Source organism: Atta colombica, unplaced genomic scaffold (genome assembly GCF_001594045.1).
Source record: "Atta colombica isolate Treedump-2 unplaced genomic scaffold, Acol1.0 scaffold105, whole genome shotgun sequence".
Taxonomy (NCBI): domain Eukaryota; kingdom Metazoa; phylum Arthropoda; class Insecta; order Hymenoptera; family Formicidae; genus Atta; species Atta colombica.
Genome location: NW_017259190.1, coordinates 1,266,178 through 1,280,872, shown reverse-complemented (window position 1 = coordinate 1,280,872; position 14,695 = coordinate 1,266,178). Strand labels below are relative to the sequence as shown.

Genomic DNA, 14,695 nt, shown 5'->3' with positions numbered 1-14,695 from the left:
TATATATAAGAATGTTTTATCAATATAATTTAGTACGCTTATAAATACGGCTGATATATATATATATATATATATATATATATATATATATATATCGTATATTTCTCTTTAATCGAGTTCAATAATAATCGTAGTAGATTAAATTTATTACCAATACAAGTGTAATTAATCGTAATGTATTGTCTGAAAGTATCACTGTGTTGCATCCACTGGTCGCCCCCTTCGCACTTTGTCAAAATGGGGATCAAACGGGAAACGGCTCGGGGCGGGGGTGCGTCCGGGGAGGGCAGGATATTGTCGAGGACATCGATTTTTTTTTTTTTTTTAATAACGCGCGCAATGCATCTCGTGTCTCCCGCCAATTCCGGATTTTCTGGCGCTTACAAAATATAAGTGGGCCCAGCACAGTCGAGAAACACGAGATTCGTACCGATCCCACACGCATACATACAGGAAGTCGGAGAGACATTTATGTTGAAAGGAGAATGTGAGGAAAGGAAAGAAGGAAAGATAAAGAGTATACAAGAAGGAAATTTTGAGAGGAAAAGTGGGTAAGAAAGGGGAAACACCAGAAGCTTTCTCCGTGTGACCAAGGATGCTCAGTGATTTCTTTTTGCAGGGATCGATAGATCCGGCGCGTCTGCTCGATCCCCAAATAGATTAAAATTACAATTAGAACGCGAAAAGCTCGTCACGCTCGCCCGAGAAGCACGCATTTATATAAAAAAAAAATCTTTATGTCCATATAAAAAAAATTATCTATTTGTTTTTATCTTCCTTTAAATACAATTAATTAAACATATGTTCAAATACAACTAATAGAATGCAGTAAATCGCATAAAGTTAAGTAAAATAATTATCTATTATTTCCAAGATACATAAATGGAGGTTCTATCAGAATTATTATATTAAAATAATATTTTTTTTATTTTATAAAATATCGCTGAAGATGTCTCAAATATTTTGAAATCTCGATAAAAGTTGACTTAAGGCTATTAAAGATTTAATATGAAGCGATTTAAATATTCTCTCGAAATCACTTTAGATCATGAAGAGCTTCAAATATTAAAAAATAAAAATGTTTAGTGATAAAAATACATGTTCCTCGTGCGAAGACATGCGAACTTGTCGCTGAACAATATTCAACATTTAACAATAGCCAACATTTATAGGATAAGATACCAATTTTAGTATTTATCGTTAAGTTCATTCTCTCTCGCGATCGCGCCAATCTCGTTGCCTTTCTCAAGTTTCTTCTTATTCCCATTCTTTTTTATCTGCCATGCCAGATTGCGCGAACCGGTCCACGAACAATCGAACACAAAAACGCGGACCGACGCGATATATATATATAAATTAACATAGTATATCACGCAGCAATATAAATTTCTTTCCACACAAGTAATAATAGCATATGTATGTATATTTCTCTCTTCTTCCCCTATGCAGTGTTTCTCAAATTTATTTCTTCCCTCTGCCGATCGTCGAGAATTTTCGATCAAGAACGGATTTATATGGACAGCGATAATATTTATGCTCGGATCCTACTAATCAAGCAATCCCCATAACTTAATTTCTAAATATTCGTTCCTAAATATTCGTTTTTTTAAATACATAACATCATAAAAATACTGCTACTCTCAGCATTCTACTTTACATGTTTGTGCAAAACTAACTCTTCAATTAAGACGCTATTTTAAGAGATTTAATTCAAATTAAAATTTTTTAATATCTCTCATTTTTCTTATTAAAAGTTTATCTCATCATTTACTAAAATTTATTAAAATTACATTAAATTTATTAAAATTAATTAAATTACATTAATCTATTAAAACTTAGATTTTCGAAGATCACTAATATATGTTTATACATTTTGATAATGATAGAAGGTTTGCGTAGAATAAGAATATTTTAATTATTTCTTTTCTCAATTTCCGTTGCTCACTGGGGACCTGAAATGATTAGCTTCAGATCCTAAATAATCATCCGCTCCTAATTTTTTACTCGCAATAATCAGCGTTTTATTGCTATCATTCTAATTGACAAAGCTTCACCAGTCTTCCACTATATATAGACAAAAGCATGATCCCATTACAAACAAGCTGTGAGGGGTCGAAGTCGCTTCTTTCAATCTTCGGTTATTCGCATCGAAAAATTAATAAGCAATTTTTTAATCTTTTTTTCTTATTGTATATAATGCAAAATTTATTAAAAATTAAATGTTATTATTATCTACTGTATCTACAAGATAACAATTGAATTAAATTTTTAATTTCAACTATCATTGTCTATGTTGACGTTATTATGTACTATTAACAATTATGTACTATTAATTCAGCTCAGATAATTAATTTGTTTTGCAGATTAATTTGTTTGCAGATAATTTCATATTATACATATTCGTTCGTATCTAATTTAGATTTAATTTCTCGAAAATTGTTAAGATATCAAAAAGTAATTTCATCACGGTAACGCACAAAATATACCATGCGAATAACCGAAAGTGAAAATCATTTTCGATGTTCACGTCTGTTTGATGCGAATTTTTCACTTCACGTCGGACGAGACTACTGGAACAAAAGTGATCGGAAACTTTTTGATGGTCTTTACATGAGGAATAAATTTCTACTATTTTTTGATTATATCTTTCATATCCGTTAATTAGAAAAAGTAGTTATTAGTCCAATTGAAAACAATTCGTCCTTCACTTTCGTTCCATTTTATCACCCCTCCCACCGTTCACACATAAATTTTCATGGTTTGAGAAACACTGATTCAACGATGGCCCCCACCGGCTAAACACCGTGATGTTAAACTCTTAATATTGCACAACATCGATAACACCTCGAGTTCCGAAAAGGATTTCGTTTTTATCTCACAGCGATTATAGTATCGGTGAAATTTGCGTGCGGACCTTTTTTTTCCACGTTTCATGACTTGTCTTCCGTTTACTACTTGTCGCTTGTCTGAAGTAAAGACTTAACCGGCGACGGTGACAGCAGCAAGTGATAACATCGGTGGTATGTTAATCGGCGTATGTTAATAGCGATCATAAACTTTAATTATGTTAATTATGTTAATCATGAACGTACGTGCCTTCGTTATCGGCATATCGCTCTGCGGGACAAAGAACATTCTCCGATTTGACTGTATTTCTACTACAGCTATGTAACTTTAATATTTGTATATCGTAGATATTCTAATTTCCAACGAAATATAAGAGATTATCACTATATTAAGCCATCTGTCTTTACATCGCACTACACTACGTACGAAAATTCTATAACTTTCTTAAAAATTCTTTTAGCTCTATGCTCTATCTAGAGAATCTTATGTTACCGCTCAGAAAGTAATTTGATGAACGGCATTTAAATTAACTTGGAAAAGTTGAAAGCTATGAAACCAGATTATATTCTATGTGTCTTTTATGTATCTGTCTTATCCTATTAACAGCACACTCAATTCGGAAAATGTCCCGAGTCTGAAATCGATTTAATAGAATCCCGTTCTGAATTCAATGTATAATTCAATGTAATCAAGAACATTTTTGCCATTGCGGCGATTACAATGATATAATAATGACAATAAAATATATGAACAATGATAATGAATACATAACGCGGTCAGTTTCGCCGTCGCCTTTATCGACAATATGTATACGTGTAAGTAATATACTCTAGTGTCATTACATTATGCTTAGCAGATATCTCGCTCGAAGATTTACCTAAAATCCACGTGGCAACAAATAACCAAGTTCCTTAATTACTTTCATTGTTCTGGCGGTTAAACCCTCATGCAAAGTCAAAAAGAGGAAAAAGGAAACCTGATTTCTGGATGCTGCGAAAGAATAAAATCGTTGTCGAGCGTTCGCGTAAGATATTTATGTTGCTTAATGTATAAACATTCTGGATTAATCAGGAAGTCTGTTGTTACTCCTCATTCTCATTTTACTTTTGCGCTATTACATTGAAAGTTAATAATTAATAACTATTGGTCTCTGGCCGTTTTCCAAACGTATCCAAAGCATACAAACGATATTTACATTCTGCATAATTAATTAAACATTTCTTTAAAACGACGCGAATTATGTAAAAGATATCGTAAAGGCTATCGGAAAAGTTTCGGATGTATTCAAAATTTGATTTTTAAAAATTTAAAAATTATAAATAACAATTAAAAATTAGTACTTTCCATCATTTCACATAATTTTAAAACAGCATTGATGTTTCTGGCACAGAAATAATCTTTTTTTTTTTTCCCAAAAACTGCCACAGTTAAATTCAATAACTATCAAGTATCTTTTTACGTGACTAAAAATAAATCTGAAATAGTAGTATAGTCACGTCAATACAAAAGTAGTTGCGACTAAATAACGTTCTCAACAAAATCGATTTTCTATTATAAGTTTTGTTTCAGTATCAACATCGACTCGAAGATTTTCTGACAACGGAATTAGATCGTCACTGTCAAACACAATCAATGCCAGCAATATCTATAATAATCACAGATAATGACTTCGTGGAAGAGATTTGCCGCCATTTCGAGGTTCGCTTAAAGTAAATCCTAACTTCTAACTAGTGTCGTCTAGCAATTAATATAAAAAAAGAAGAAAAACGAAGAGAACGAAGAATGAACGATAAGCAGCCGAAAGAACGGTCAGTCGACTGAGGAATGGAAACACGAATTGCAATAACATTATTATTATATGAGTACATTACACGAGTAACGAGTTTGCTGCGCCGCGCGGACCAACGCCAAAACACGTGCCGCGGTTGAATGATCAAACTCTCGCAAGGAAAGCCGTGCGCTTAATTAACATGATAAATGAGAGTCATAAAGAAACTTACGCGATTTCGTGGCCAAGAATACTTTGCGAAAAGAGAACGAGCGAATAAAACGAAGTAAGATTGCTCCAGCCGAATTAAAATTCATTCTTAACAATTAAATACGTAACAATTAAAAATGCAACAATCAAAGAAGAATCTCAAGATTATTTAATAATGTCTTTTATATTGGAAGCTAATGACTTCTTTGCTAAAATTGAACTAACACTTTATTGAATTCTTTAATGCTGATTAGCTGAATTCCAACTATTCTCGTTTTAATACTATTAATTATATATTAATGATATTAATATTAATAATACAAATTGATACTAATATTAATAATTAACGATATTAATATTAAGAATATAATATTAAGAGAAAAGATCTAATCAGAATTAACACTAATTTCAACAATGAATGCTACAGTTAAAAGCTTCCACTTACCTTAACGACGAATTCAATCGACTGGAGTAAACTCATCCCGTTCGAAATCCACACAAGCGATACGTAATATTCAGGCGACGTATAGCTTGCAACAGAGCAAACGAGTGCCGAGTTATCGGTTCGTTATCGGAACGACACGACACTTTCGGTGGCAAAATTAATTAAATGCCAGAGGGAACTATCGGAAAATTCGCGCTCCGCCATAAATCAATTCACGCTAGGCTCGATTTTCTTCCTTTGTGCACTCGAACTATATTGAAATATCCCGAAAGCATCTCGATGAGACGGAAGATAAAATGTAGAAAAGTAGAGATGAGGAGAGAGCCGCCACAGTGACAGTGAACTGCTATCGTAGGTATCTTTGATGTCTGTATATGCGCGCGCGCGCGCGTGCGTGTGCGTGTGTGTATGTGGGGGCGTGTGCGTGCGTGCATGCGCGCGTGCGTGTGTGTGTGTGTGTGTGTGTGTGTGTGTGTGTGTGTGTGTGTGTGTGTGTGTGTGTGTGTGTATTAATATTGGTATTTACGTGTTTTGTATCTGTGTATGTATATATATATATATATACATATATATGTATAATACGTCTATATGTATCTATGCATGTACTTCCTGGGTATGCATTGTGTATGTGTGTATATCTCTGCGCGCGCGAAGGTCCATACGTCGATAAAATACACTATAACATTATATATGTACATTAACATGCGTAACAGAGGTCTATTCTTGGGTCTGCAGAAAGGGAAAAAGGGATCTCTGTAGAGGGCGGGGAGAAAAGTCTAGAGAAACTCGGGATCGTGTCTTGGACGTAAGCTGGAAATCACAACGTAAGTGACAATAGATAGATAAAGATAGGTCGTCGAAAGGTCGTCTAGGTTTTAGGCTAGCTGGAGAGCAGAGTAATCCTGTAATGATAGACGCTAGTGAACGAATACGCTGGGTCTTTGGCTTCGAAATGCGCGGCGTCCTCTTAGGGTAATGGCACTACGACCTGCACGTAGGTCACAGGGAAGTAACCGGTGCGACCGTCCAGACTGCCCTCAAACCAATTCTCGTCGATTTTCTGGGTCAAGGTGATCGTGTCGTTCTCCTGCAAAAAAGATAAAATTGATGGATCGTTCGTGTCTGAATTAATTTTCACTTTTACAAGTATAAAAATAATTAATTCTTATATATAATTTATATATAATTCTTTAATGTTTAAAAAATATTTAAGTAAGATTATGTATTAACAGAAAAGAATAAAAATTATTTAACCAAGTACTTCCAGTTTTTTTTAAAAAAAGAAATGTTCAAGATTCAAATGATCCATTATGTGTATTAAGGATTAAAAAAGATAGAAAAAAATTATGAAAGTTTTATATAATTAAAGAGATTAAAACAAAACGTAGAATCGAGTTCATAATATACAAGATCCGTTTTAAGGATCTTATATATTATAAACTTCATTCTTCATTTAAAATCAATTTAAAATCAATCTAAAAAAAAAGATTTAAAAAATAATAGGGCAAAAAATAATAGCTTATATAATTTGTCTGAAGAATATAACACATTTTTTATATAACATTCTCTATACATATTTTAAACTATATTGCTTAAATTCTTGACGAATAATATCGTAAATTTACCTTAAATCCAAGTTCCCCAGGATTCTCGGGCTCGAAGTCGTACAGAGCTGTGCAGCACGGCGTTCTCTGTGTCATCGGCGTTCTCGCTGGTGATTTACTCGGCGAGGGCAAGGGTGAAGCTGAAAATAGTCGGCACGAGTGTGCTAAACTACTAAAAACTTCGCTAATGACGTAAAAAAAACACGTCATAGTGTGACTGCATGTCGCATCGCATATACGTTCATAAACTACACATTTAACAATCTGCCTTGGTAGTCATGAACTATCTTGCGCGGAAAATCGTGTCGCACAAAGCAGTGGTGTGTAATGTCGATTTCTTTTTAAATGCAAAAGTAAAATAACATCGCCGAAAATATTCGAGAATAAAAGTATAAGCTTCTGAAATTAATATGTTTACTTGTCGATGGGAGCTGTGTGAGCTAACTAAAATTTTTACAGCAAGAAGGAGACAGTTATCTCAATTTCAATAAAATATTATTGATAAATTTAAAAACATTAAGAAAAAAACATGATTTTTCAAAAAATTTATTCTAGACTGAAAAAAAGTTATCAAGTTAAAATATGAGAAAGATTATGTTCTTATTTTTAAAAAATTGCTGCAATTTTTGGATTAAAATATAAATCCAAATATATTATATCTACTTTTAATTTACAATTAGTAAGATTTAAAAATCACTATATTCCTTCTTACTCTTATTAATTTGGATTTCATTCAATTTTACTTAAAATCTATTCAACACAATCCTCTTCTACAGCATAGAATGGCAAAACATTATCTAAATAAACGTGCATGGTGATCAGTCAGCAGCGTCATTATAGAAAGCGAGAAAGCGGTAGAGAATCCCATCGAAAGAAAAATGATAGAGAATTGCGCAAGATCAGTCGCACCAACAGCTTTGATTACTAATTGTGATGTAAGATTCGATATCCGTTTCTGAATCATTATTAGATAGAGTGAGAAACTTTAGGTAATTATGGCGTCCTTAACGGCGCAACAGTTGATGCAACCGCCCTCGAGCGATTCAAAAAGGAATTCATTTGTTTGCCGGACAGAAAGACGAGGAAACCCCCATGCAAAGTTTACCATTGGTAGATTGTGGCGGGTTTCCGGCCGGAAATAGCTCGAGCTGCGAGCGCTTCCCGTCCGCATGAATCGGAGAGCCGGCCCCACTTGCCCCTACATTGTGTCAGAAGGACAGACAGGTATGCCACATTATACACACAGCACAATCGGAAGAAAAATAAGATGATGATGTGATAGTATGGCGAGAGTTAGCGTGTGTATTGTGTGCACGTATTTTGCGCGTAATCACAAAGATTGATTCCTTAAGGGATTAACATCCGATTAACATCCGAACACGTAATTGATAGATAGATAAAACAATGAACTATTTAGCAGATCCGCGAAGATTATCTTACGAGAACTAATCGCAACATCGTTCCATTAACTCTTCTCAAGTAAACTTGATTTAAATTGTAATTTTCTTAAATCCGTGTTTTATTTTTCCTAATCTCATTTACTCGTTCATTTTTAAATGTATCGATAAATGAAAACAAATTTATGTTTTCTTTTTCTTGAATTGCAGTTTGCATCAAGTCAACTGTCCAATTAAAAGTTTCCATCTCGGTTCAAATATTTAATTTATAAAAGAAAAGGTGGAAAAACAATATTTTATTTATATTGTAAAGGAATATTTCAGGAGATTAAAATACAGTGACTCGTTCTGTTCAATTTTGACAAGTGCAAAGTTTGTACACGTGCGCAAAAAAAATACAGAATATTAGACACATCTCGCCGAATATTTTATCGGAAGGCGTTCCATACAGAGAGAGAGACAGGAGAATGCAATATATATTAGTCAATGTAGAACGTAAACACCCCCCTGGCATGACAGGAAGAGAATAAGGAAAAAAACAAGAAACAGTTAAACAGCCAGACCACCCGAGTGTCGTCGCGTAGTGTGGTGGAGTATTTGTGAAATGTGTTTTACCGTGAAGAGAGAAGTTCCCACCGTTCATATGGTCCGACAATCCACTATCCACGTGTAGATCCGCCAATGTCTTCGGCACAAATTCCATCTTTGGTCTGTGTACGGCCTCTTCTTTCCTAAAGAGCAAAACATTTACCCGTAGACAATATTATCCGAGGAAATGTTATAGTCATTCAACATCACACAGACACAAAAACGGATATCTTTATCTTCTCTTATGTAAAAGATTTATTTATTTAAATAAAGGTAAATAGAACTTATAGAAAATAATGTATTAAATTGTGGAATAATATGAGACTCAGCGGGATGCGTAAGTTTATGTTTAATAAAATATATATTTGAATTACATTACTTAATAAATTGTTTGTACACTTTGGCTCAACTTGGAGCCATTTTTAACAAAGAAAAAATATGTGGTCCTACATTGCACATAATTAAGGAAACTGAGATGAAGTCACTCTTAGAGTTCCAAAAGTTGTATTATTTGGCACACAACTTTTAGTTCTAAAATAATTTCAAAATAACTCAAAAATCTAAAATAACATTTCATAGTCTGATTACGTATATAACGTGAGGCTATATATTTTTTCTTCGTTGAAAATGATTCTAAGTTGAGCCGAAATATATGACTATATGAATAATTGATTAGTAATGTAATTTCAAATATATTTTGTTGAACATAAACTTGCGCACATCGTACTGCGCTGACTCTTTCATTTCTTTCACAATTTTTAGTATATTTATTTATCTAGTTATAAAAAGAAAGATAATAGTTGCATTTTATAAAGCAAATATTCTAATTTATAGCGATATTCATGAGACAAAATAAAATAAAATAAAATAGATATATAGATATATAGATATATTGATATATAAAATAGATATATAGATATATTGTTTTTAAAAATATAAGTATATTTTTAATACACATTTTTTGTTTAAATTCTGAAAATGGATTTCGTATCGATTTTTCTAACAACTTGGATACAATCAGACATACTTTTCCAAGAGTATTTCCGTCAATCCTCTGAGGACTTCAGTGCATTGTTGATGATATTCAAGAAGAGCTTCGCTGAAAGTTGCCAATTGTGCTACTTGTTCGACCTGCAAAAGATCGTCATAAGAATCTCGACATGTGCGCATCACACAACATTTCAGACTAATGACGACAACTCACGTCGTTCGCCAGCAAATTGAACATGCCCATCTGTGCCAAATGGAGACTCTCCTCGAACTTCTCTTCAGCTTGACGAATCTCGTCGTCTGAAACGTGAGAACCTGTTCGCAAACGGTTGCCCCGCCAACGAAATTAAAAAGGTTGCACTACTGGGTTGCTTCATTTCCTAAATCTAAACACTTATAATATAACGAATACAAAAAAGCGCAATTCGTTCTATGAGCGCGCAAGTGTATTTTTGACGTCACAAAGAAGCGTGTTTAAGTGTCGTGACTTTAATAAAATTATCTTTTCTAATCATTTCTAAAACTAGCAACAATGCATAAAGCATTTCTAAAACTAGCAACAAGACATAATAGTTTAAATTTTAGCTTATTTAAAAACATCTAATAAAAATATATTTAATCTAATTAAGAAGTTTTTAGAGAATATTTAAAAATATATCTTTCAAGAATATTTGTGTGAAAAATCCAAAAAATATTTCAATTTTCGCAAGTTTAGGATAGTTTTTAAATTCTTTTTGGAAATTTTTCAGGAAATTTATGGAAATTAATGGGAGTACAATATGTAATAAATTTTCAAAATTACAAGTTCCTAGGCACACAATGGAAGTCATACCAGTATATGGCGACGAGATGCCCAATCGCGCAGGACTTCCAAAATGCGGACTGACGGATCTTTTTCCAGTCGCTAATAATTAAGCGATTGCCCAATGAAAAACAGACAGAGCACACCGATTATCAGCAAAAGGCGAAAAACAAATTCATTTGGAGCAAATAACACAAAAGAATTGCGACGGAAAATGTATTAACAAGTTCGAAAAGCATAAAAGTGAGATGTATAAAACTCACAAAAATTATTATCGAACGTAAAATTTTGTCATATAATAAAAAATGTTAATACTAATTTATTTCGAGTTATACATATTTCGTATTACGTTATATATACATTTTTCTTATTTATTAAAGTATTTATTAAATCGAGTTATCTATTAATTATTCTCAAATTAAAAATTCAAAGTAATTTGCGAATATTACGCCTAAGTTTTTTAAATTTTAACAGAAACTTGGATCTAACGGTTATTATTGTATTATATATTATTCTTATCAAATATATTATATAATTAATATATTCTTATCAAATATATTATATAATTATAGTAAATTAATATAGTATTTTGTTAAATTATTTAGTTTAAAAATATTGCACATATTTATGTAAACGGTAGAGTACACGAAGAACTCCCTTGTCAAAATACTGTATACATTTTTTTTGTATCTTTAATAATTGCTGTAATGCAGTAAGCGAGCTAATCATAACAGAGAAAAATAATTTCTTTGTATAAAACGCACATTAAAGAAAAGTCTTCTTCTCGCGCCCTACTTTCGAGTCCATACTGTAGCACTGATTCGTGATTCTATTCGATCGTGCTCATGCAACGCAGCATGCGAGTAAAAGATTTTTTCTTTCTATTGCAAAAAAAATTATACCATTTGCATCTACTCATGCAACGATTTTATTGTGATAATCCCTAATTCTGAGATAATGAATCATATACGAAACATAATTCTATTTTCCCACACACATGCTGACAATAGAAAATAAAACTGTTTTCGTAAAGAACTTAAAAATAGACATGTTATTACGTTGAAAAAGTATTATAAGTTATAAAACAATCAAAATGGAAATTGTCTAAAAAAAATTTTGAAAGCGTAAAACCGATATAGTCGCCAAAGCGGATTGTTTTTTAGCATAATAATAAACAATAACAACTGAAATTAAAAGTGAGAATAATAAAATATCAGATAAGATTAAAATTACACAGTACAAGATATAAAAAGATATGCAATATGACTCACAAAGATGAGAAAAAAACTCCAAAAACTTCTAAACTTTTACTTTTATGCATATTTTTTTTAAGTACATAGTTCCTAGAAAAAAGAATTACAAATATAAAAAGCATCATTGCTCAAAAGTAATATTTCTGCGACTGCTAGCCTTTTATTACATAAAAAGTGACGTATCATTTTCTCTAAGATTTCCAAAAATGATGATTTTGTAACTACAAGTTTTTCTCCATCGAAAGAAAATAATTTCCGTCTTGATCACAGCACTTTTATTTCTTTAATAGTGACGATTTTTGCAATTGTAACCTTTCACCATTAGAGCCCGATAATGTCGCTTTTCGCGTTCTTTTATGACACCGCCGTTTCGCGAAAATGCGATCTTCTAACTTCGCTCCCCGCGTCGGAAACGCAATCGCCTAGTCTCATTACTAGCGTTATAGCTCTATCGAGGTTTTTATTTCAACTCTTCGAAGCACGGGCATCGCGATGTGTTCGTGCAAGGACACTCGCGACGACGGTTCGCTCGCGCGCAGCTGAATAAATCAATAGGAGTGCGGAAACGCGAGAGGACGAGAAGCAAGGGCAACATGCGAGGAACCTCAACATACCTTTTGCTTGTCGTCTTCGCTTGCAATCGAAGTCCAGTCTACGGCCTTGCAGTTTCTTCCGATGATGCTGAAAACAACAAATCAGAGGAGATCGAACGCGTGAAGATTGTGAAGAAACAGCGCCCAGTCGAGCGCGATTATACACAACTTTTCCAATAATCATACCATCACTTCTTTGAGATCTTTGATCTGCAGATGGTGCAACGGCTCGAGGAAATTTTGCTTGATGTTATCGTCCAGAGAATACTTTACGTCTGCCATCTGCTTCATGGCTTCGCCCATTTCAATGAGAGCCTGGGCTGCAAGGATTGATAAAAATGGATAGAAAATAAGGTGAGATAATACGACCTATCGATCCTCGATGTTTCTCGCTTTTTTAGTTGTAAGAATAAACTTCGAAAAAACACGAAAACACCTAACTCATGTAAAGCAATTTTTCTCAATTATCTGAAACAACTCGATCATATCTCATCTCTTAACAAAAATTGTTGCGTAAAAGAGAATAATTTCATGAAAAAGGAAATAAAATCTCTGAATATATGGAATATATGGAATAAAATTTCAATTTTAATACGAGCAAAAATAATAATGATAATCATCGCAAAAATCATTTTAAAGCACAATTTCTATTTCGAAGAACATTTAAGACAAAGAAGTGAGGATCGAATTCCTCAAGAACAACGCAATCATAGGATTTAAATTGCATGTACCAAAAATGCTGTCTTCACCCATTTTCTTGCCATAAGTGAGCATGCAATCGCCAAGTACACCTTCCGGCTGAGGATAAGTGGACGCCTTTGCTTGACCGCTGAGTTTGCTGATACCTTTGACTGCAGCCATCTTCGCTCTTGCTGTCGGGTTTGGTTGCAGGAACTCCTTCGTCTTCATCTGTAGCTCCTCGACAAGTTCATACGTGACGTCTGTTTTCTATAGATACATGACGTGTTTATGTGAACTCTTTGTCTCTTGTCAATTTATTTCGAATGTGAAGAATTTCTTTATAAAGCTTTGAAATTTTATTCGCGATATTATACACTTATTGATCCTCGATATTTCTATAAGTGAACATATAAAATAATAAAATGGTTTATTTAAAAAGTTATTTTCAAAATAATGTCTTTATGAGATTTAATAATAAATTTTTAGCACATAAATTTCAAAAATATTAATTTATTTTGAAAGATATGTGTTATACATTCTAGCTTATGTCTAAACTATTATTTTTTCAATAATATAAGAATGTACACAAAGAATAGTAACCAAAGAACTAAAAGCAATTGCAAAGAAGGAATTTGCAAACACAGTTCTTAATAAAAAATTGTATCACGTCATTTATGTTATATCAAAGTTAAAGCGAAATATTCAAGAAAGAAGCCAATGGTAAGAAGATTTTTCAGAACTTCGTTTTATAACACAGTCAATCTCGCAACTTCTGGCTTCAAATAAGAGCGTCATAAAAGTACTTTTAAAAGATTGATAAGATCCTCAGGAACCAAAAAAAAACTGGGGAAAATCTTTGAAATTCAGTAATAATATCAGTAGATAGAACACGCTAGTCATCTCTTTCCTAACATCCTCACAAAATATTGTGCGAAAATATGAAAGACGTTCCTTTTCACACTTGTTACGTACGAAAATATACCACTCACCCTCTCCATATCCACGAAATCAACATCGAGCTTTGTTCCCTCCGCTCCGCCCATCTTCTCTGTCATATACTGCAAGAAAAATCCATTATCCTTAGCCTAAAATCTATATCTGAATAAATAATCGATAACTTTACCGATTTTACTCTTAATAGAATTACCTAATAGGATGTGAAAAAAATAATAATACATATTTGTCAAAATGAATCGGTATAATTTGGCAAAAGTTTCTCGAGCTCCTTTATTCAAGTATTTAAGTAAATACGAAAGTTTTTGATATTTTCTTGATTTTTTATTTTAAAGAATATCTCTTAATTATAATAAATAATTTATGTAAGTAATAACAGATTGAAAATTTAATTGTTTATTGCCTGAATTGCTCCAGTCATAAAAATAAACATTGTATTGTCAATAAAAAATAGAGGCTTTGTCTAAATATATTTGGAAAAAAATATAAATCGAAAATAAATGCATAAATATATAGAGTTTAAAAATGGAAAATCCAATAAATTAAGAATAAAAAATGCAAAA

The 14,695-nt window shown here is 32.7% G+C and overlaps 1 protein-coding gene across 6 annotated transcripts in view; it reads right to left on the bottom strand.

Moving 5' to 3' along the window:
* Positions 1-5,722: 5,722 nt before the first annotated feature.
* LOC108688970 (endophilin-A) overlaps positions 5,723-14,695 on the bottom strand; it is a 31,630-nt gene continuing 22,657 nt past the window's right edge. The window contains exons 3-12 of one of the 6 annotated variants that reach the window (XM_018195550.1): positions 14,168-14,236; positions 13,229-13,445; positions 12,684-12,817; positions 12,519-12,585; positions 10,064-10,164; positions 9,887-9,990; positions 8,908-9,002; positions 7,980-8,072; positions 6,896-7,014; positions 5,723-6,357 (exon numbers count right to left, since the gene is read on the bottom strand). In XM_018195550.1, coding sequence (XP_018051039.1) covers positions 6,238-6,357; positions 6,896-7,014; positions 7,980-8,072; positions 8,908-9,002; positions 9,887-9,990; positions 10,064-10,164; positions 12,519-12,585; positions 12,684-12,817; positions 13,229-13,445; positions 14,168-14,236 — 1,119 coding nt within the window. In that variant the 3' untranslated portion in view covers positions 5,723-6,237. Of the gene's footprint in view, positions 6,358-6,895; positions 7,015-7,979; positions 8,073-8,886; positions 9,003-9,886; positions 9,991-10,063; positions 10,165-12,518; positions 12,586-12,683; positions 12,818-13,228; positions 13,446-14,167; positions 14,237-14,695 lie in introns of all 6 variants that reach the window. The other 5 variants (XM_018195558.1, XM_018195542.1, XM_018195562.1 and 2 more) reach the window with 5 other exon arrangements.